At 33.6% G+C, this 24,969-nt stretch overlaps 2 protein-coding genes across 3 annotated transcripts in view; one reads left to right on the forward strand and one right to left on the reverse strand.

Moving 5' to 3' along the window:
- LOC128160677 (uncharacterized) overlaps positions 1-20,162 on the forward strand; it is a 40,917-nt gene extending 20,755 nt beyond the window's left edge. Inside the window, exons 2-7 of the mRNA XM_052824040.1 lie at positions 1,142-1,245; positions 1,668-1,841; positions 18,792-18,836; positions 19,199-19,325; positions 19,427-19,508; positions 19,663-20,162. Of these exons, the coding sequence (XP_052680000.1) occupies positions 1,724-1,841; positions 18,792-18,836; positions 19,199-19,325; positions 19,427-19,508; positions 19,663-19,947 (657 nt within the window). The 5' untranslated portion in view covers positions 1,142-1,245; positions 1,668-1,723 and the 3' untranslated portion in view covers positions 19,948-20,162. The remainder of the gene's footprint in view (positions 1-1,141; positions 1,246-1,667; positions 1,842-18,791; positions 18,837-19,198; positions 19,326-19,426; positions 19,509-19,662) is intronic.
- Positions 20,163-21,045: 883 nt separating this feature from the next.
- On the reverse strand, positions 21,046-23,238 carry LOC128159775 (uncharacterized). Of its 2 annotated transcripts, XM_052822972.1 has the most exons (4): positions 23,083-23,203; positions 22,761-22,796; positions 21,643-22,016; positions 21,046-21,503 (listed from the first exon to the last, which is right to left on the reverse strand). In XM_052822972.1, the coding sequence occupies exons 3-4, from the start codon at positions 22,010-22,012 to the stop codon at positions 21,097-21,099; spliced, it is 777 nt and encodes a 258-aa protein (XP_052678932.1). In that variant the 5' UTR covers positions 22,013-22,016; positions 22,761-22,796; positions 23,083-23,203; the 3' UTR covers positions 21,046-21,096. The 2 variants fall into 2 exon arrangements, with proteins under 2 accessions (XP_052678932.1, XP_052678931.1); XM_052822971.1 differs by lacking the exon at positions 22,761-22,796 and having other exon boundaries at positions 23,083-23,238.
- Between the last annotated feature and the right edge of the window lie 1,731 nt (positions 23,239-24,969).

Raw genomic sequence — 24,969 nt, forward strand, 5'->3', positions numbered from 1 at the left:
ATGAAGTAATGGTAATGTAATGGATTATTTTACAATGTGATTCACCCCAAGCCTGATTCCAACTAAGCCGGAAAACATGAACACTAACATTTAACTTGGTTCTTCAATCGATATGATTGTATATATTATATGTAATTCCAAAATGTAAAATCTATTATAGATTTTGCTTACAATGCATTGTTTAAAATTTAAATTCAACTAAAGAGCCAACGAACGAGAAGGCAAATTCAGACTTGTTTTTATTTTCTTTGTACAAAATTCCTTTAGAGACGAACAGCAGTCATATCGCAAGTAAACTGTAGGACAGTGAAACACCTTTTTAATTTGTATACCCCGTCCCGATTTTAACTTCGGATTGCGCATGAAGTTTGGTAGTACTAAGGTGAAAGATTGTCAAAATAAAATTCACAACTTTTCAAAAATAGCACATTGCGTTTGGGAACTTTAATTTCGATTCCACCAACAACCTCTTCTAATAATTATTGAGCTCCTACGCCAACTGAATCGTCAACGGCGCTGTGCATTCAGTTACGTAACTCATTCCACAGTTGAACCCGAGCAAGAATATTTTGATCAATAAAACTATTTGTTTATTTTCTAAATAAAATTTTGTTTATACACAGAGGACTTAAAAAGATTTAATGCGTGTTTTTATAATACATATTTACTGAAATGCATGAAAACTTTCTGCACTATTTTCTTACGCATAGACTCAATTCATGTGTTCTACGCGTGCCTTCCGGTTTGAGACTTCAGCTGACAGTAAACCAATAGACGGGGTCACGTTGCCCCGTCTAAAAACCCTGACCAACAATTCACAATTTCTTGAGAGGCATTCTTCTTTATCATAACTATTTACTTATTTCATGGGCTAATTACCCAGATGCATATGAGATAATTTCTAAAGAATTAATGTAGCTTCATTATATAATCATTGGAGCTCCATCATAACTCAGAAACCCCATTAAAAGAGAAATAACAAAGTACATTTTCAACAGAATCTTGAAAAAATCTCTTACATGTAAAAACAAATTGGATTTACAGTTACTGTAGTACTGCAATACATCTCAAATTCGAATGTTTAGATTTGAATCATCGTATCAACTTGTTCAACAGAATAACAGACATGTTTTTTTACCAGAGATATTTGTTTGGATACCGCAGTTTCCTTTGTATCAAGTTATGCCAGTGACAGATATTGCAATTACTTTTCTGAACACGAGGCAAAGAATTTATTACGAGAAGGTAGAGTATCAATATCCTAACTGCAATATTTTTTAACAAGAGGCCCATGTTTCCCTTGTTGTTTAATTTTATTTAAATTTTACACTGAACTCAGACTCATCTTTCGAGGTCATAGTTAGGATAAAATATGAAAATCTTACTAGTTTAAGAATTATGATGATGGCTATTTAGTTTTAAAAATGAACATAAGAAACAGCAGACATACAAATTTAGCAAGGATATCATTTCAATACATAGTATCATTTAAAAGCACGGCTGTCACAATATTTTCACAAAAGAGTATTTATCATTATGTAAACAAACAGTATTTTTAGTCGCATTCAGAGAAAATTTACTTATAACAGAATAAATAATTATGTATAACTGGCAAAAGGTGTTTGAAGGTGATAAGAGAACCTCTTTAAATTGTGTTATTATTTTAGGTTCAACCACATGCCATCCCAGATGTCAAATAAAACTAACCACCAGAAATGTCCGTATGAATTACCTAGCCTATGTTTCTATGGTGTTTGACAGTTACAACTACAGTACAAGAATGGGCTGCCCGTATTTCTATAAAGCAAATTTAACTATAGATTGTTCGCATTTGGGGAAGGGTGAGTATTATCAAAGATACCTGATAAATTAATGAAGAAAACCTGTAGATTTGCTTAATAACTAATCAAACAAAATGACAACACGTGACATCTGTCAATAGGCCTATTGTGTAGTGGGTAAGCACAAACGCACCCATAATACAACATATTAAACTGTACAGAGACTAACACGCATACACAAAGTAAAAAATCAACATCCAATTTTGAGAATTAAACAAATGTAAATGCGCATCAACGTTCTTGTGTAGTGAGTATGCACGAATGCCTAGGTATGATAAAACAGTATTTGAAACAACTTATATCAACAAATATAAAGGTGCTATAATAATTGATTATTTGCATATTCCATTAGGCGATAGCGCAACATGCTCGTCCTTGTCCAGATTGAAATGCAAGTCACTGTGATGTTTTAATGTGCACGGGACTGTAACTAGGCAGATCATGGTTAGGTGTGTAACAGACACTGAAACATTTCGATAAAGGGTACTGAAAATGCATACTTATTTTGAAGGAAACGAAAAAACTTAAATAAAACTAGACTTTGACCCGTGCGTGCACGGGTGACATTGCATATCGGACATTTACGAAATAGGTACATCGACACACCTTATTATTGACATTTACATAACAAAGCTATAAACCTACAATAATGGCTATGCTATTAATTTCACTACACCTTCCTTAGTTTGAATGATCTGTGTCTCGGGAAAGGCCCTCAACACAGTTAGAATACCCCCTAATACCCGTAATGTATAGCAAAAAATTGCAGAATCGCTCCGAAACGATTTTGGAGAAAGTTAATGAAGTTGCTTTGAAAATAATGTCAGTCAAATGCATCACAATAAACCGTTTTGAAACTGCAAATACCTTTCAACTAAAGATTTTAATCAATAGAATGGAAGAATTCAACACCTTTTCACCAACGCACACATATTTTCTTCGTAAAACTGGGCCCGTAGGACATTGTTCATTTTTACGATAAAACATATTCTCTCTTCACTATCCTAACAAATATAATGTAACTTTGTTGCATGTAATCAAATATTATTTTGTCATTACGAAGACAAAAGTAAGTACTAAGTTGAAATGTATATTTGTTATTTTATACTTTCTCTCATAAGAATTCATTAATATATATGAACAGAATATATAGCAAAAGTCCAATGAAAATTTACCCGTATTTACATTATCATTTCTGAGTTTATTCATGCAGATGTGATATTGTGGAAAAATAAACTAAAGATCCCGTTAGCGTGAATGTATTGCGCAAGCGCAAGATTGTAAAATCCAAAAAATCCAGGTGATTTCCGTAATCTTTTTAGAAATGTTCGTTGATTTTTAATTAGCGAAGCTTAACTGAGAAAAAATCGAAATAAATTGGTAATCTTCAAGTACCAATTATGTTTAAAACATATAAAACAAAAGGCAGTATTCCTCCGATTTCTCGGTATTAAAGACTAAAAATTCGAGTCTATTATTTTAATATAGTAGTATAGATAAACGGCCCCCTTACCAAAATGAATTGTTTGCGGCTTTGCAGCAAAGAACTAAATATGATAAGAGTTAAATTTGGCCCCCATAATTCGCCATTTTTTAAGTGTTTCGGGTACAATAAAATGTTAACTAATTTTTTAGAAGAGTTGATATAAAATATATTTTTCATCTATAATATTTATTTGATTTATTTGCACTCACTGGCAGTATATGACGTCAGAAGTGACGCCATTTCTATAATTCAATCAAAATCAGCCAAAAATTGACATTTTTCTTATCTATTTACGAATGGGAAATATAAAGCGCATGCTTGAACAAGGAAAAAATTTTTGTCACTTATTAGTCTTGGCTAGATACGTCTCTGATTAAAATATTTTATTTGTTCAAGAATGCGCTCTGTGTTTTCGGAAAGAAAAACTGCTTGAAAACAGCTGTTTTACGCTAAAAATGCAAAAATGGCGAGAAAAGGTTGTCTTTACAATGTCATATATCTAAATTGTGGGCACTTGAACCAAAATGAATATTATGTAAACACATCACATACATATCTGTACTAAGAAAACAAAGAATGATAGTAAAATTATGATGTTCATTTTAGGGAGCCATTTTAGGCCCTTATCATATATAGTCCTTTGCCGGAAAACCGATTAGTTTACAAGAAAACTTTTGAACTTGTTTGCCGATCTTTGCCAGTAGTGGCAACCTTTTAGTAAGCCTCTTTTATTTAGCCAGAAGTTTACCAGACACTCAATTATGTTTGCAGCTTCTTCGCCATTAGTGGCAAATTTTGGCACAATCCATACAATTTTCCAGAAGCTGACAAGAAACTATTCTTTATTCTCTGTTACTAGTAATTTTACTTCATGAGCATGCCAAAGCTTTACCAAAAAAAAAACCTAAAGATTTTTACACATTCAGCACAATTTTTAAGACTGTCATTTATAATGAATTGCTTATATAATTTTGTAGATTTTGTACAGAGAAAAGAATATTTTCAGATTAAAGTTTTATTCAAAGAGATTTTCAATTAAAATTTCTATTTTCACAATTTAATATCAACCTTAATTGCATGATGTTTCATTACATGAAAGACAGTTTGACCCCTCCCCCTCCTCCCGACCCCACGTATTACGTAAACACCAACCTATTCCTTGGTTTGTAACGGTATATTTCTTTCCTTAGTTCAAATATATATCAGTACACTCAGATTAGAGTATCTAAAAGCTTGATGTTGAATCATAAAGAATTTTCCGTATTCTGTTTGTTTCTACTTTTACTTTTGTTTTATTGTTAAGCTACACGGGCGCTGATTGGTCGATTAATAGCTAGCCACCGATTTTCACATTTGATGCTGCCATCACCGAGATGGAATATGAATGAATGTAAGGGACTTTTGCTGTTCACAAGATAAAAAAATTGTCAATGGAGTGTTTATTCTTGAAAAATCCCCGGCTGAACAAAGGACGAATATAAGTTATATATAATGAGTATGATTAAGACGCTTGAATAACTTTGGAATATGAAATCTGTCTTAAAATCGATCCACGCATTCTTGAAATTTTGGGCTCCAAAAACTTATAGCGAGAGCCGCGTAGTTCAGTCGTTAGAGTAGTGGACTTGTGCTTAGGCGATCTGGGTTCAGTCACCCTGTGCCGAATATTTTTTCTTCTTTAATTGTGTTTTGTTAAACGATTTTATCTTTAATATGAGGGGTTTTTTTGTTTTCCGTTTTATTCTTATTATATATAAAAATTGTAGCGGCTTTCTTTAGTTTCTGTCAGCAGCTCGCTAAATTAAAACGTTTGTCGCAACTCCGGTGTAATGAAGAATAATGACCCCCGTAGAATAATGACCGGGGGTCATTTTTCTACGTAGAAAAATGACCCCTTTGCCTGAAGAAAAGTGTCATTTTCATAAAAATTAGCACACTCCACATGAAGAAAAGTGACCCCTGTATAATAATGACCCCCTTGTAGATTAAAGTTTTTCAGTATATTTTTTTTATTTTTTGTGAAATAGTCTTTACACTATTGTAATCTTTACTTCTGCAGATTACAGAAAGTAACAGAAATTATAATTCATATTCAAATAAACTTAAAGTGAAAGAAGGGGTATATCTTAGAAAATAAAAATCCTTCCGTTATAACAAGATATTGATTGTATTTCATCGGGGTATGGTTATCATCTTAACAATTACACTTACATATATCTATGGTGTTCCGATAGGGCCACTTCGACCTAAGTTGCAAAGGCGATAGTGCGAAGGCGAAGGTGCAAAAGTACGAGGTGCGACGACGAAGCGCGAAGATGTGATGCCTAAAGTGCAAAGGTGCGAAGGCGAAGGAGCGATACTACTATCGCACCTTCCCAACGTTGTACTCTGGCCTTCGCATCTTTGCATTTTCGCCTTTTTTAATTGCATTCAGCAAGTCTCGGTCGATTAGATAGAATTTAATACAGGCACCGTACTCGCCAACGTTTTCCGATTAATCCATGCTATTATTGGTACGAATGCGCTAGGCCATCGCGCTTACTATGAATGTTTATAAATATTTTGATGTGTACAAGTAACATATATGTTTACCAGTAATGGCTATGCCTAATCATTATCTACTCCACACAAAATTTAATGTCCGCCATAATGTGTACATATGCACTTCTAAACTCCTGTCACTTACCAGCCGTCTCTTTACCGGGGACCAAACACAGTTACATTCTAATTTCATAATGCGACACGCCTTGCTCATGCATGGATCTAGAGGGGGAGAGGGGGTCCGCCCCCCGGAAAATTCAATATTAATAATTTTACGCAGTACGTAAAACGGGTGCTAGAGGAAGTCCGGACCCTTTCCCCCTGGATAATTTTATTAATTTTATAAAAAAGAAAAAAAAATTCCAAAATATGCCTCGGAACCCTTGAAACGATGGAGAGCTCCGCAATTATAAAACATACGTAATCACAGACTACAAAGCTCACCGAAACGAGGCATCACCTTTATGAGACCACCTTTATCATATTATATGAAAACAATCCTTTATGATCTTGGATATTCATGGATTCTGTTTTGACACAATATCGTATATCATCTGTTAAAAAATTGTATGATAATCATATGTTCATATGTTAATCAATACAATAATATATAATTTAAATTGCATCCTATCATACTTACAATATATATCATATACTACCATAAAATACCGTAAAAAATTGTGAGATCTGATATTATAGCGTATGATATGACATTGTATAGTGTTATACATTATAATTGTATTTAATCAAATAATAGAATATCATAAAACATAATACAATATAGTATTATATGAAACAATTATTTATATCATATTGCAATAATACATCATAACATTGAAACATTTGATATTATATTGTATAATTAAGCATTCAAACATTATTTTTTGAAAGATGTGGTCACATAACTGCAGCGGTATGCATACAAATTGTACAATGCGCGCTAGCGCGTTATGAAAATTTGTTTTCACTCATCGTTGCAGTTATAAGACTTCATCTTTCAAAAAATAATGAATCAATGCTGATATTGACGTTTTTAAACATGTATTTCCTTCCCGCAAATACATACGTATGATTTATTTTTTAAAAAGCTCTGTCTTATTCAACGAGTAATGCGAAATTAACGGAACAGCCGAAATATGCTGACAAAAATAGTGCACAGCGTTTTAAATTCTAATAATACAATTTTATTTTTCTATCTGTAATTTAATAAATTTACTCTTGGTAAACTAGGAAATTAATAAATTGAATTCATTTAACTGTCGAAATATATTTACATCAATGAAATATTTATCAGTGTAAGTAAAATATCAGGTCGTTATCCGGTCTGAAGTCGCGAGAAGAGTCAGTTCTTGTTCTTCGAGAAATACTGAAGGAATACTAAATGTATTCATACGCACCGGATTTGGTGATTGGGTCTTCTGTGTTGTGCGTAAATATCACTCAAATCAACCAATGTGGTTTAATAGAGGGAGAGAAAGTTAATGTAAATATTATAGTATTGTATTGTATGATACTGTATCATATTTGATACATAATCTGATATTGTTTTATATAATACAATATAATTTGATACAACATTGTATCATATCAAATGATACAATATCATGGGATAAAGTAAAATATCATATAATACAATCATATTATACACATTGTAGCATATGATACAATAACATATATTAAAATATCATAAAATACAATTTCATGTGATATGATAATATATCATTTAAACCAATATCATATTATACAATATCGTATGATACAATATTTTATAATATTACAACATCATATATACAATTTCATGTTATATGATTCTATATTACAGAAACCAATATCATAACACAATACTGTATGATACAATATCATAGAATATACAATATAATATTATTCAATATTGTATCATATTTATCAATAATATACATAACAATATCATGATACAATATCATATCATAAAATATAAAAACAAGATATGTTTGTAAAACACTTATGCCCCCCCCCCCTCCCTTGGAAACATCCACAAAGAAAATGAACTGCAAATAACTGAAATTCTTCTATGTCCAAGGGGTATAACTCTGTCGAAAATTGCTCGATCGTACCCAATATCGAACGTGACCTAGATACTATCATGATTAACCTGTTTACAAAATTTCATTCAAATATATTGATCCTCTGCGAAGAAAATGAGCGGAAACTGCAAATAACTGGAATTTTTCTACGTCCAAGGGCCATAGCTCTGTCGAAAATTGCTCGATCGTACCTAATATCGAACTTGACCTAGATATTATCATGATAAAACGTATACCAAATTTCATTTCAATATGTTCATCCTCTGCGAAGAAAGTGAACGGAAACTGTTGGTGGACCGACCGACAGACCGACAGCAGCAAAGCAATATGCCCTCCCTTCTTCGAAGGGGGGCATAAACATTGATACAATATTTCATCGTATCATATAACGTTTTACAATATAACATATAGTATTATATTGTATCCTATTAAACAATAGTGTTTCAAATCATACAATACTATATCATAGGAATCATGTTACATCATTTAACAACAACCACATCTATCTTTCAAGCAGGTTTGAGTGAGGTAGGAGATTTCTCTAGCATCCTTGATAATGGAGATCAGGCTCTGCATCAAAAGCAACCTCTGCGTTTCATTTATAATATAGTTACATCAACTATGCAAGCTATTATCTATAAAACATGTGACCTGTTCCAAAAAACTAAACCTCATCAAGAATCATAAACCTATGGCTCTGAATCAGCATTCAAGCCTGTCAGGTGCATCAGTATCAGCAAGATTGGTGAAGTTAGGACCAGTCAACTAACATATCATCATCAGAGGGCCCCAGCAATTAAACCTTTTACCTCCTCCAGCATCTCCAACCTATGGCTCTGATTCAGCATCCATGCCTGTCAGGTGCATCTGTATCATAAGACACACCACCCATTCAGGTTAGGTGAAGTTAGGTCCTGCAATAACTAAGATATATATTTTGAGCATCCTTAATAATGGAGATCAAGCTCTGCATCTGAAGTTACCTCTGCGATTCATTCATATTACAGTTTAATCAGCTGTGCAAGTTTGAAAAAGTACTATTATCTATTAAACATGTTACCTGTTCCAAAAAACTTCATTATCCAGCATCCGAAACCTATGGCTCAGACTCAGCAGTCAAGCCTGTCAGGTGCATCAGTATCATAAGACGCACCATCCATACAAGTTTAATGAAGTCCAGTAGTCACTAAGATATAATCATTAAAGGGCACCTGCAACAAAAACTTTAACCAGCTCCAAAAACCTTAACCTCCTCCAGGATCCAAAACCTATAGCTCAGATTCAGCACTCAAGCCTGTCTGGTGCATCAGTATCATAAGACACACCATCCATGCAAGTTTGGTGAAGTACGGACCAGCAGTAACTTAGATATTGCTATTAAAGGGCAACTGCAACAAGAACTTTAATCTGCCCCAAAAACCTTAACCTCCTCCAGCATCTGAAGGTTAGGAACGAGATTCAGTAGGTTCAGATACATTATCCATGCACTTTTGGTGAAGAGAGGACAAGTAATAGCTTAGATACAGGAGCTGCAACTAAAACTTTAACCAGCTCCGGACGCCGACGCCGGGGGTATAGCATATGCTCCCATTGACTTCGTCTCGGTGAGCTACAAAGGCGAAAGCACGAAGATTCGAAGGCGAGAGTGCGAGGTTGCAAAGGCAAAGAAGCGATAGTAGTATCACTTCTTCGCACTTAACTCAACACTTTCGTCTTCGCATCTTCGCGCTTCGCCGTCGCATCTTCTATATTCTTCATATTATTTATGAATTATACTTGCAATGAGGATTTCCACAATACAAACTGCTGGGTACATACAAGTTCATTACCCAGAATTAATGATGAAACCAAAATTATGAAAAGTTTACTCCACTGTTAGGCATTATAACCAAGTTGAAGTTAGTAGGCACTGACAGCAGCCATTACGCCAGTAGAGGTTAACGGCCAATAAGAAAAATCGTCAAAGTACTGAGGGTACTCGTACAGAAAATATATTTTACTTTATCCTCGGCATACTTAATATCAAGATGATTAATGCTTCAATAGTTTGTATGAGCATTGGTAACTTTGGATACAATAAAGATCGTGTGATCAAAATCAAGCGGAATATAAACCCCTAACATGGGCCCTAACCTCTTATCAACGCTTTTAGAAACAATCTTTTCTTATTATAATCGATCAGTGTTTATTATCTATTAAGATTTACTATAGTCAGGTATTCTTCACAAATTTGCTCTAAAAGAATAAAGTCTACTCATGATCACAAAACAGCATTACTACAAATGTTTAGAATATTGATGTTCATGTATTACGTAGAAGAAAACAAAACTAACGCAGAATGATTTTTTAAAAAATCACTTTCCCAAAGAAATGTAAATAAGAAGTATTCATATTCGTACGTTACCTGCCCCTTAGTCTTTTTCCATAAAGATATACACATGTATCATTCTTCGATTGACAATTCATTCACCAATGAATATTGCTGATATCATTACAACAGTTATTTTTTCATGATTATTGTTCGTTAATTATCTCACAATATCCTCATTGTGTATGAATTTTTCTTTATTTGCGTCATTTCCCGCCGTATGTCGACAATAGAAGTAACGTAACTGTTAACAGTCAATTTGTGGCAATGTAAGAGTGTTTTGGGTGTGCTTGCTACGGATGTGAAAAACTATAAACAGCGATTATTTACAAGTTCGGTGTTTATAACTTCAAGATCAGTTGAACAGAGTGAACAATTAAGTAATTTCAAAGTCATATCTTGGATACGGAGTAACCAATTTCTATTCATGTTTACGGGGGGGGGGGGGGGTCATTTTTTTATCGGGGTCATTTTTCTTCAGAAAAATCCAATTATTCTTCAGCTAGGGGGGTCATTATTCAACGTCGAAAAATGACCCCCGGTCATTATTCTACGGGGGTCATTATTCTTTATTACACCGGCATCAAAGACGTGCCGCTGAAGTACCCCTCCAGTACGAGCGCAGTAGAGTTGGATGGGTCGCTTTACCGGCATCAAAGAAATGCAGCCATCTCAATGACTGTATGCACACACATTTAGCAATGCACCCACGTTTTAAATATTCTACCTGGCTTAAAAAGGAGGACTGATTAGAATTTATTCACATATATAAAAACGTGCATGCATGTATACTAGTATATGCGTTTATTGACATTTGTTGCTTATATATAGATTTCCTGAACACTATAAAACTCTCTCTCTCTCTCTCTCTCTCTCTCTCTCTCTCTCTCTCTCTCTCTCTCTTTCACGTACGAAGTACTGAAATGTGAGGCCCCAAGTCAGAAATATAAAAGCACGATACATACCTGTACAGCATCACAACCGCCAACAACCGCTTGTTCCAACACACTTTTGAATGTAAACTTTCCTACGATATTTACGTACCTCAGAAATCTTCAACATGTCGATATAAGTGATGTTTTTTGTAAGTGTATAGCTAGATAAAAAAAATGAACGTGCTTATCCGAATAAATTAACATAGCGAAAATTTTCATCTGGGTATAATATTAATTTATTAAATTTGAATTAAAATTAATTATTCTCTTTTGGGAATAAACCACGTTTCAACAATGCCCCCACTTGATTTCAGACTAGGATGGGGATCTTCCCAAATTATTGTTGAAATAAAACGTTTTGAGTTTTTTATTATTAACTTACATAACAATTTAGAAATGCTGAAGTGGATTGAAAATATGCTTCTTATAAAACAATCCAATGTTTTATCAGACGTCCGCGTCAATTTGTTCCCGCCCATTTCAAATAGGTGAAATTGACGTAAGCTATATACTTCCAATCTTGTCAGTTAATGTTCCACGGTCTTAATTATGACAGTTTACGAAATAGCATACTTAAATAAAATTCATGAACTTTTTAAAAATCAGATTCAACATGTTAAATTCAAATATTCATCTTCTAGCTAGTCTTATACAGGCATGTAGGATCTTGGGGGGAGGGTGCTGCCGCACCTTCCCCCCCCCCCCTCTTTTCCTGCAGAAATCACATTTCAAAAAGTAATTGAAGTTATAGGTATATTACGGACTACGTAACCCCCTCACAGATTAGGATTTTTTTTTGCTCGTCAAGATCTTTAAATGAGTCTGTCCCCCACTTTCAAAAATGGTGATACATGCCTGTTAAAGAATATATCATTATTTTGTGATCGAAACATTCAATAACAATAAAAATAAGTAAATGATAAAACATATTGACTGAATGCATTCTTCTGTATGTACGAACTGTTAATGCTATGATTATCATAATAGAAATGAATATCGAAGAAAAAATCATACTGAAGATTTTGAGAAAGATTTGTTTTTTCAAATTAATGGTACAGGGGCGTACAGTGGGGTGCAATGCTGCTCGGTTCCCTGTACAGTGCCATACAGTGGGGTTACAGTGCTTCATTATAACTGTATAGTGGGATACAGAGGTCAGTGAGGGGTTGAGGGGGTACAGTTAATGTACAGTTAATGTACAGTAAATGTCAGGCAATGTAAGTCAATTTTTGGGAATATTATTGGATTAAAAATTCAGTAATCTTACTGCCTAGCTTCTCTCTCTCTCTCTCTCTCTCTCTCTCTCTCTCTCTCTCTCTCTCTCTCTCTCTCTCTCTGTATCAAAATTTCAGTGATGATTGTTATTCTTCAGCTGAGCTGCATTTCGCAAATCCGAACGTCCGCCGTCACTTCCGGTCGTCACCGGAAGAAAGCAGAAACATTTATTTTTATTCTTAATTGTGTTTTTTTTAACAATTTTATCTTTAAAATGATGTATTTTGATCTTTTTCTTTTTATTCTGATTATGAATTAAAAATAGTAGCGGCTTTCTTTCAGTACAAATAGATAGCTAGTTTTTGTCAGCAGTTCGCTAAATTCAAACGCTTTTCACATCGCCAGCATCAAAGACGTGCCTCTGAAGTACCCCTGCAGAACAATCGCAATAGAGGGGGCTTGGTCGCTTTTCCGGCATCAAACAAATGCCGCCATCCAATGACTATGTAAATGCTATGCAATGCACCCACGTTTTAAGTAAAAAAGAGGACTGATTAGTATTTATTCACATATATAGATACGTGCATGCATGTATACATGCGTTTATTGACATACATGTATGCTTATATTTTGATTTCCTGAACACCATAAAACACTATGAACTCTCTCTCTCTCTCTCTCTCTCTCTCTCTCTCTCTCTCTCTCTCTCTCTCTCTAACGTACGAATATCTCTAGTGCTGAAATTTGAGGCCCCGAGTCAGAAAGGTAAAAGCACGATAAATACCCGTACAGGATCACAACCGCTTGTTCCAACATGGTTTTGAATGTAAACTTTCCTACGATATTTATGTACCTCAGAAATCTTCAACATTATTTGAATTTTATTAAAATCACAGTAACAGCGCCCTTTCCTAATCTTAAGATATGTCTGTTGAAATCCTTAAAGGGGCTTTCTGGCATTTGAAAAGGTGTTGATAAATGAAAGAAACTGTCCCGATAGCCCATTTAATGTGTATTGAAACGGGAGACCTCTTGTTGCTTGCAACGAGCGTCTAGTCGTTTTTTTTCCACAAATTTTGTGCACGCGATTTCTTAGCTGCAATAATGTAGCCCTCTCCGATTTTTTATATCTGATGTTTACTGGAGAGGGCTACAATTCCATAGGATCTTCGTAATGGTGCAAAATTAAATTTTTAATGCGACTGACTTCGGTCTGAAAAGATCGATTTTATATTTGACTTCCTTTAGATAAAATGATTTTTTAATTCAGGTTGAACAAACTAACCGTATATAAATCAAAACCAGATAAAACACATCAGCATGTTTACCAGTCGTCTTTTTGAGCAGCCATGACAGTTCTCGCGTGATTTTATGGGATTTACGCTTGGAGTTTTGATGGGCTTGATAACGTGAATGTCACTGTAAATAATTTATCTAACCTCGTTCTATCACTAAAACATCATTTAAGGAACTGGTATGTAATGAAAAATTCATATTTACCGCGTTAATTATGTTTAAAATAGGGGAATTCCTATATTCAGTTCAAGATCCGCTCCTAAATTCTCATTGGCTGTCTCAAAATAAAACCGGTCAAGGTCAGTAAACATGGCGGACAAATTCAACTTGCGTTGTTGACATACACGAAAAATAACCGATATATGACCTATACCTGATATTTTTGGATTAATTTATGCCATAGACATCTACAATATTTGAGTTCAGGTGAGAAATGCAGATGTTATCGTCATTTATATACGATTTGAGACAAAATCGTTGCGGGAGTGAATCACTCCCGCACGTGCACCATTACGGAGATCCTATGGAGTTGTAGCCCTCTCCCAAAAAAAAAAAAATCGGGAGAGCCGGGCTACATTATTGCAGCTAGCGATTTCTCGGAAACTATCCAAATGAGTTACACCATTTTTTCACAGATGATTGGATGTGATCTGAATTTATTTTGTTTTTAATATTTTTGCCGTCGTCACTTGTGTTACTGATTTATCGCTGATTTTGTAACTTTTACGACCCATTTTGTGTTCGCGCTTGATCTCGAAAACTATCAGAGATATGAATATGAAATTTTCAGGATAGGTAGACAATAGTCTGAAGTTGTGCCTATTATTTTTGTTTTACGCCAGTGGTGCCATTCTTAAGAGCTCACTATGGCTCGAAATTTTGGTACGAATTTTGTTCCCCTTTTGTGCACACACGATTTTTGTGATCGGCTTCGGCCGATCACTGTTGTGTCCATATGAGGCATCCGGCAAATGCTTCCACGTGCGCACACATTCCGCTTGCATAAGTAGTTCTTATAAAAACTTGAAGCTTTGGTTTATATAGGTACTAAACCAAAGCTTCAAGTTTTTATAAGAACTACTTATGCAAGCGGAATGTGTGCGCACGTGGAAGCATTTGCCGGATGCCTCATATGGACACAACAGTGATCGGCCGAAGCCGATCACAAAAATCGTGTGTGTAGCAAGGGACAGTTTCGAATAAAGTACCCGTCAATATTTTTGTAAAATTGAGAGTTGCTGTACTTGAAGGCTTATGAGTGTTGCTAAAATTCATGAAATGATTTTTAATGATTATCATTAGTTAGAGGGGTGTCTCTTGTTGAAATTGATATGCAATATGTAGGCCCCTTATGTTAGGTACATGAGAATCAGAAGTAAAATGCGAAACCTGCGGCTATGACTGTTGTGCTGACTTTACACAGTGAAATTGCAAGTTACAGACGGGAGGTAAAATAACACGAAAAGTAGGTGGATGGGACATTGTAAACTATACACTGGTAAGTTTCTGACATGTGATAGTGCAACATGCACGCGGTACGGAAGGTCAACCCTCTGCAGGGAATTAGCTGGGGGAGGTCTAAAAAGCTGAAAAATCATGAAAAATTAGCACAATATGAAAGGGTCAAAATCTCATAAAAACCAGTATGTAGAGAATTTTACAGGTTTTGACTAGTAATTTTCTTCAGAAATTGGGGATTGGCCTTATAAAGAGTGAATTAAAGGTATTTGTGCTGAATGGGAACTGAGGAAATTCTAGTTACAGAGTTCCGAAGACATGCATCCCTTGGCTACAATGAATTGTATCAAAAAAACTGTCCCCTGCCACCTTCAAGACTACATGGTATTTTCATATTTCTCCTTTAACTGTAATTTTGAGTGGATTTTGTACCATAAGTAATACATTTTGTGAAAATGGATGATTTTCTTGGCTATAGATGTCATTACATGATTTATTAGCTAAAATATTCAAGGGGAGTAACTCCCTCTTAAATGTGTAGAATGACCACCACTAGAGTAAATTGGCTAAGAGAGTAGGTATTTCCTATCCTGATGACAATTAATAGGCTTAAGTTAATTACTGAGATAAGAATAAATATTTTAAAACAGTTTTTATCAATTAAATCATTAAATTTATGAATTTGCAGCCATTTTGCTGTCTGATTTTATGAAATAACATTAAGCCACCTGACTTATATCACCCAATTTTTTTAAAACAGCATATTTTTATATCAAGTGAACTTTACATGTAGACAAATGCAGTTATCAAAGTATACAATATGTCAAAAAACTCAAGTTTTTGCTCCTTCCTATCAAAAAATGGTATTTTAGATGTATTTACAGAATTGAAAAAGCCACCCCCTCTTTCCAATGGACTCCATTACCATTACATGTAGGATATGTAAATGTACATTTGACCTTGAAATAACATCTGCTATGATAATTACTCTTGAAATGAATAAAAAACAACATATTTTTTACCCTTTTATTGTATATATTCATCAAAAATGTAGAAAAACATGTAAAATTTGAACATTTTTCATGGAATTCTCATCCGTCCCCAGGTACCCGGGTGTATTTGAATTTCATTTTAATTAAACACACACATCACACTTGTAGGTCTTACTAATTTAGCAAAGTTAAAAGGAGACTAGAAACCAGAATATGTAAGATATCCACTAAATATGATTTTAGGCTTAGTTTTTCATGAAAACAAGAAATCACATGTTGGGCGACATGATTTTTTCTGAATAAAAATGCTACAAATCATCCATTTACCAAAAAAAGATCAATTTTAGATATCAGTGTTGGTTGTTTTTAAATATGTGTAAGAAATGACTCAATGAAACTGCCAAAAGTTTCATAATATTAGGTTAAAGTGTTCAAACTAATCCTTCTTGTGAAAATCAAAAGATAGGGGGAGGGTATACATGTAGAGGGATTTCTAAGTGATGTGATGCTTTTATCATAATAATATCAAGCCAATGTATGTAGTTTTGAATAAGGTTTCTTATTTAAGGAGGTTGAACAACAGTTGACCTCTAAAAGATTAGGTAAAGATGCTTTATTTATGGAGAACCCTATGAATCTGTGTTAAATAGAGGAAAGTGGAAATGGTGGGTTCACTTAAATGGCCATATTTTTCTTAAACCTCAATGGAATTGTCAAAATATGGTGTACTTTTTCTCAGAATAGCATAAGCCTTTTAATTTTAAGACAAGATGACTTTTCAGAGAATGTTAGTGTATGTTAAAGGTAGCAAGGGACAGTTTCGAATAAAGTACCCGTCAATATTTTTGTAAAATTGAGAGTTGCTGTACTTGAAGGCTTATGAGTGTTGCTAAAATTCATGAAATGATTTTTAATGATTATCATTAGTTAGAGGGGTGTCTCTTGTTGAAATTGATATGCAATATGTAGGCCCCTTATGTTAGGTACATGAGAATCAGAAGTAAAATGCGAAACCTGCGGCTATGACTGTTGTGCTGACTTTACACAGTGAAATTGCAAGTTACAGACGGGAGGTAAAATAACACGAAAAGTAGGTGGATGGGACATTGTAAACTATACACTGGTAAGTTTCTGACATGTGATAGTGCAACATGCACGCGGTACGGAAGGTCAACCCTCTGCAGGGAATTAGCTGGGGGAGGTCTAAAAAGCTGAAAAATCATGAAAAATTAGCACAATATGAAAGGGTCAAAATCTCATAAAAACCAGTATGTAGAGAATTTTACAGGTTTTGACTAGTAATTTTCTTCAGAAATTGGGGATTGGCCTTATAAAGAGTGAATTAAAGGTATTTGTGCTGAATGGGAACTGAGGAAATTCTAGTTACAGAGTTCCGAAGACATGCATCCCTTGGCTACAATGAATTGTATCAAAAAAACTGTCCCCTGCCACCTGTGCACAAAAGGGGAACAAAATTCGTACCAAAATTTCGAGCCATAGTGAGCTCTTAAGAATGACTCCACGAGATCTCAAAAAACGGTGATGACTTGAACAACCAAACTTTGTGGAATGATAGCCCTAAGTATGTATCTGTGTTTACATTTTTTTGTTTGAATTGTCGTCACTTCCGGTCGTCACCGGAAGCACTTAAAATATTGTTTTCCTTATTTTTTTTTTACATGGAATGAATTCCGGTATATCATTACACGATCTTACATGTATATACGTTAAATAAGCAAACATATTCTATTTCTGGTGAGTTATATCAAACATCTTAGGTACCTATCCTTTTAACAAATTTGATACCCGCGAGATTTTAGTCATTGTAAGTGATTGAGACACGAACTTTTATGAATGATAGACAATTGGTTGAAGATGTGTTTAACGGGTTTTATTTTGTCAACCGTCACTTCTGGTACTCACCAGAAGAGTTTTTAACAAGTTTAACCGATTGCCTTTGGTGTTTTATCTAGCATGATAAACAGTGATGTACACTAGGAAAATTTATAAAACAAAATAATAATAATAAAACCAGCTTTTATTTTCATTAATCACTTTCGTTCGTTCGTTTTCTGTCTCGAGACAAAAAGCCTAGTTCACCAGAATCTCAGATTTGGCAGAGAGTATCGATATTTCATCGTATCATATAAAACAAAATCGGACGAAAGACCTACTCGTTATTCGTAACGAGATCTAGTTAGCATTATTGTTATTTTGATTTTTACAGATTTTTTTTATAGATAACTGCAAATAGTTCCCTTTTCAACAAAAAATACCGAATAATTTTAGCTGCGTTAGATAAAAAAAAATAGCATATTAATATCTTCATCCGCAACGGAACTGCTATATTCTATATAGATATGATCTGCATTCTACTCCCACCGCACCAAACACAATCGCATTTTTTTTTCAAAAATGTATATCAACACACAGTTATTAAATGACATTTTTAGCTTTGGTAAATACCGAATATACAACAGTTTAAACTTATTTAATGACGAATCTGGGAATGGAGACGGAAACCCACACTATCGAATAAACTGAACTCAGCCAACTTTTGACAATTTACACATATTAACATTTATATTTTTCTCAGGTTATCCAAATGGCGACCTGGCTGGTACACAAACTGAAAACAATGGTAATATTTGTCCATTTTATTGTTCTTATTTTTGCAGAATTAAACGTTTAGATTAATCTTTTTAAAAATGTTTGTTATTTTTATTTCTGTCTTCATCATTAACATATTCCGAAGGATGTGCAATGTTAGTAATGCGTTCCCCTTTTTCTGAATATCAATTGCATGTTTAGGTAACACTACTTTCAAAGCATATTTACGTTTAGCGATCTGATCGATGTTTATCATAAACATAGAATAATATAAAAATAACTATATTATCAAATTTTTATTGTTTTTTTTTCTTTTTTAATGTCATTGTACGGCTTCTAACTTCCGTTAAAAGAACCGTTTTTGTAATGATGATATGTCACTGTCAAATTCAGAATCACCAAGAAAAGACATCGGATCTATATTCGGAGCATTGTTCGGGGGACTATTTCTCGGTTTGATAATATCAACAGTCATTGGTTTTGTTATGTATAGAAAGTTTCCTTCCCATTTCCAAAACTGGTAATCATTAAAAGTGCACTTATTTGAATCATTTCAAAATGTCAAAATGTATTAAGTCGGAAAATGAATTCATCCTGCATTAAAAAAATGTTTCGTTCCAGTTCGGATCCACGATTAATGTTTGCAAAGAAGAAAACACACAATAGAGACAGAGATAAAGACAACATTCAACAGGATAAGCAGGTAGCATTAATATATCAACACAACTGATATTTTTTAATCAAATTGCAGTTTAATGTTTTATCATTATGAATATAAATAAACGGTTGATTAAAAAAACAACCTTGACACCTTTTTAAACGTCGACTGATGTTTAACTTAAACAACGATGTTACAGAGGCAAGTTTTGAACGTGTCTCCTCTCACACTATCAGAAAGATCGCCGGAATACAGCAACACGTCAGGACAACAAAATACAGTGACTGTCACGGACGATGTGTACAACTATCTGAACGAGGAAGAGGAAACTCAGGATGGGGATACATATGATCACGCATGCGCAGCAACAAAAAATGGTCACGCGATGATAATGAGCGATTATAGTAATCACCATAGTTTGAACGATGACTATAAGTCAGCTGGAAGGGGAACCGATGACTATTTTACTTTAGAGCACATTTAATGACTTGGAGAAGATTTAGTCTTGTCTGCTGTTCACAAGGCTATTTTGAGTTCGAGCATATCTAAGTCCCTATAGGTTTTTTAAACTTCTGTAACATTATGCCCCGCTAACGTGTTATCTTTGTGGAAACCTTAGACCAACATTTCGAAGTCAACAGGTTTTATATCCATTTGACATAGTTGAAGTAATCTTATAGGGTTTTTTTTCTTTGATTAGTTGGGGTTTTTTTTTTTGGGGGGGGGGGGGGGGGGGTTGGTCTTTTGTTTGTAATTGTCAAGTAAATTGTGATGTAGAACTCTTTATTAGAGTAAAACAGTTACTTAATATTCAGGTAACATATTTAAACATAGTCCTGAACTGGAGATATTTATGATTGGTGTAGTTTATACGTTCAGTTTATGTTTCGATGATAATGACAGGTTCCAATTTTTACGATATCTATTATATATAAGTTTTACAATTCAACATACATTGAATTCATCCTGCTTATGTACAAGTTCCTAAATAAAGCACTTATATCCCCTCCAATATTGCACATGTGAATGAAATGCCTGAAAAATAATGGAAGTTATTTCCTTTTCGATGTTAATTTGAAATGCGTTTTAATGAATAAAATGAACCCAGAGATTACTCATAAAAACAAGAGATGGAACATTTACGATATTTTGTATTTGTATGAGCAATACCAGCAACAAATATTTATAACATAATTTGTACAATCAATGTAACAATAAATAAATGATCTAAAACGTGTTTGGAGAAAAGTGATTCCAGTAAATTTTTGTACCAAAAAACAATTATACCTCCATTAAATATGTTATACTGAAGTAAAATAATACTTGAATATAGTACATTGGTAATAGAGATTAATTTTCAAATAATGTAATATTTAGAGAGACGTCATATTTCTGCACAATCTATTTACCTCTTTGACATTCTAGATACAAGGCTTTTTTAACCAACAGTTCATTTTTTTAGATTACCCTTTTACAATTCTCAAGATTTTTGTTGTATGATAAATATTTAGTTTAAAGATATGAAATCAATACACGTATTATTTGGCAAGAGTCAGTCTAATGATGACAATGTTATTAAATAAAAAACATACTTGTATACACATTTATACATACATTTATAGATTAAAAAAGTTTACTCGTAGTCTTCGTCATTTATCGGATAATCTGGAGGAGGCTCATAAAATGGAACGTCATCATACACACCGTTAAGTCGTGGCACGTCAGGGAGACGTTTTCTCATCACATACTTTGGGTTTCTCCATGAAAAATTTGATGAGGAATTGCTAATTGAATAATTCTCATGGATTGAAATGTTCATTATTGAACTTGAATTCGACTTGATCGAGTTGGATTGTTGAACTGAGGTTAATGAATCAATGGCATCTGTATTAATGTTGGACGCAATATCCACTCCGGGTTGAAAATCCAGATTATACAACGGATTTATTGCCGCATGGTTAACTCCAGGTAAGAACAAACCTGATCCAACTGACAGCGAAACTGTCGATTCAAGGTCGGAGATTTCTCTCGATTGAGCTTCTAATAAAAAGCAAAATTCAGAAAACGTTACATCTTGAATATCGATATCATTATTGTTATTTAAACCTAATTTATAGAAAGGTCTTGAATGCTGGGAGTGTAACACTATACTTATAAAAAGCATAATATATTAAATTACCTGGCATATGTCTCTTTTTTATTTTAAAACTATGCCGGTCTTGTGGGCATTTTATTTTTGTGAATACTGAAGATCTTCCAAGCTCAATGAGGCATTTGTTACATACAATATGACCACAGGGAAGAATTCGTGGTAAGTTTTGTTGTTCGTTGTAATCTTCAAGGCATATAAAACATCTCTCGTCCACGAACACATTATCTCCTTCAGCGCTCTCTTGGTCTACAAATGACAGCCATGATGGCGTCTTTGCACACTCCTCTTCCTCGTCTTCTACCTGGTATACATTCGGAATATTGAAACCAAGTTCAACGCCGCCTGCTTGCCTCCGAAAGGAAAATCTGCTGAAGCAATTGCTGCAACTGCCTCCCATATACCTTCAAATTTAATGCTAAAGTTAAAGTGATAACAATTACTGTAATGATATAAATAGTTACTAATGTAAGCTCGTGATTAGAACAATTTATCGACAGTGGTATACATTACGAGGTACCATAAAACCCTTGGAACTTCCACTCTTTTATGTATAATCAGTTTTATTACTGGAATCGTGGCTATTTTTTGATGTTTTGTTTGTTTTTGGTTGGACAAATTTTAGTTGTGTTATACTCTTTTTTTTTTTTTTTTTATTAAATTCCATCCTTTTATTGTTTTTTATGATGTCCTTAATTCGCAAAAATAATGATTAACTTAGCAAATTTTGTGTGAATGAAAGAAATGTTAAAACTTTTTTTATTATTTGGTAAGCGATTGGCTGAATTGTTTATATTATCGAATTTCGTTTTATTGATCATCATTATATATGTTAGTTCTCTACTGTTTATATATATGTAAATGTATAATGCATATGCTTTACACAAACTTTAATACAAATCTTGTGAACTATTTTGTTCGGTTATTCCTGTCCGATCTAAATCATTTTAAGTGAAAACAAAATACGATGATTTTAACAAAAAAATTAATAAAATGATGGGATTTTTTTCTACAAACATCATTGAGTGGGTTGTGTTGCAGTTGATACGTATTTGATATCATACACATCACTACAAATCTTAACACTAAGTGACCGGTTATTGTAGAAAGATACATTAATGACTGCGAAAAATGATTTAAGACTTTACCTATTGTATCACGTCACCTCCTCTACATTATGTACACTGAAAGTGAAAGTAAAACGAAAGGTAAACAAGGGCCATTTTCATTCATATTTACATCCTAAGTAAATGAATGATTTCAGTTCAACCTACGTTTTTGCTATAACAGGCGCAAAAAGAAAGTCCTGATATATCCGCACTATCAATTACTGGTCAAAAACTTGTATAATATTAACGTATCTTCACGTACGTTAAATAGCTCACTTCTTAAGACTCGTAGGATCTATCGAAAAATATATTGATTCCGTCTTTGATGAATGTTTCTAAATGAACTTAATAAAAAACTTACTTTCAAGTCAACGTTATTCCTCTAACCTTTGAATATTTTAAATTTTAACCAGGAAGTCCCTGCATAATCGATATACATTACATCTGTGTAACACAGTGTACATGAGCACTGAAGTCGAACATTTAAATCTACGCCTACCTTGTTTACCGAAATTTAAAACCAAGAGATGAATTGCCACGTATATTGTGCAATGCTGTGATTTTTTTTCGGCGAGTTCGTTCAAGTGTAAAGTTACAATATCATAATAGAATTTTGCAAATTTACATAAACATCCACCAAGTAAATTTCAAATTCTCATTGAACCAAAAATGTAGATAGGTTACAAAACATTCATAATCTAAATAATGATATATCTATCACCTTTTGTTTTATGAGTATCTTGTATGAATATGAGTATGTTTTTATAATAGTTTTTTTTTATTGTTTGAAGCATATTAAGCAAAGAATATAGAGGGTGACCTTGAAAATTAAAGGGTTTTACCTTGAAACATACACTGTCAGTCATTTACTTTACGTATATGGTAATGATTAAGCGATCAAATTAAAAATGTTCATCATATTTATAGACAGTTAAACATCAGTAATCCTCTTTGTATTTCTCTTTGTGTTGAGTATTACATAATCTACATTACTCAAAATAATACAAGTCATATGCACTTTTTTCTGATTAGATTGGAAATTTATTCTTCTAATTGAAAAAAAAAATATCTAAATGTGTTTCAATTTTTTTACCTTTTAGTTAAATTATTCGCAGTTTACTTAGTAATTATGTGATGAAAGTCTTCTTAAGAGAGTTTCCATAATTTGAAGATTACATATACATATCAAAATGTTGATTAACTAATTATATCAAATATTGCTCTCACTGAATTCATATAATTATGTGATCAATTTTTAAATGACATCAACAAACTGCATATCTTTCAAAAATATTTCTTTATGAATGCTAATTGCATCAACTTTTCCTGTACATTGTATCAATTTTTTAGATTTTGTTTACACAGATGAACGTTGGATTTTTTCGAGTTTCCAAAGCCTTTATACAATTCACCTTTAGTACATGTACTTATTGCTGATTGGTTACTTAATGTTATCACTCCCAACATCTCACCAGTCTTTGTTTGCTCAAGGTTTATATTTTGACCATCACAAACTAACCAAATCATCAAGGTTTCGTTTTTTCCCTATTATGACATTTTCCCGATTTTGACATGTCGAATTGTGACGAGGAGCACACCGCGGGTGGGACCGGTCAGCAGAGGATGTTCACTCCTCCTAGGCACCTAATCCTACCTCTATCTTTTTGGAGGTCCGTGTTGCTCTGCTTTGAATTTGTATTTCGTTTTATGGATTATTGAGATCGTTGAAGGTTTGTTATTGTCATTCATTCATCTGTATATATCTTTATCTTCCGATACACCCATACTCTATCGGTGTTATTGTTGAATTTGAAATAGTCTCCAGTAGACATCTGTTTTTATTATCATTATTTTTTTGCTGCTCTCTTGTTATATGAACAGATAGTTTTTCATTAACCACTGCCAAATATAACTAGTGCATTGAAATACTTTCTCGTTTGAAGTGCTTACCTGTGTTTGTCCCTATTCTGGCAGTATTTGAATCTGACTTAAATTAAGACTTGATTTTGTATTATTATTGTTATAGTCATTGTAATTGTTTCCAAAAGTAAATTTGTTAGCATTGTAATAGAAATTGTATTGTTACCGAATGTAAATTTGTTAGCAAATGCCATTTGTTTTCTAAATAAAGACACCCTTATTGTATCTTATAATTTTGGCGTCTCAGGGTTATCATTCTTTGTATTTAAAGCTTATTCCGTATTGTTTTCCCTTTCACAATTTCTTAGAATTTCAGCAAAATGCTCTA

The sequence above is a fragment of the Crassostrea angulata genome, chromosome 8 (assembly GCF_025612915.1).
Source record: "Crassostrea angulata isolate pt1a10 chromosome 8, ASM2561291v2, whole genome shotgun sequence".
NCBI lineage: Eukaryota > Metazoa > Mollusca > Bivalvia > Ostreida > Ostreidae > Magallana > Magallana angulata.

Excerpts from the sequence above, each read along its gene's own strand:
- LOC128159775 (XM_052822971.1), bottom strand. The coding sequence starts at position 22,012 with ATGGGAGGCAGTTGCAGCAATTGCTTCAGCAGATTTTCCTTTCGGAGG. Across the intron at positions 21,504-21,642 it reads AAAAAAGAGACATATGCCAG|AAGCTCAATCGAGAGAAATC; the intron begins GTAATTTAATAT and ends GCTTTTTATTAG.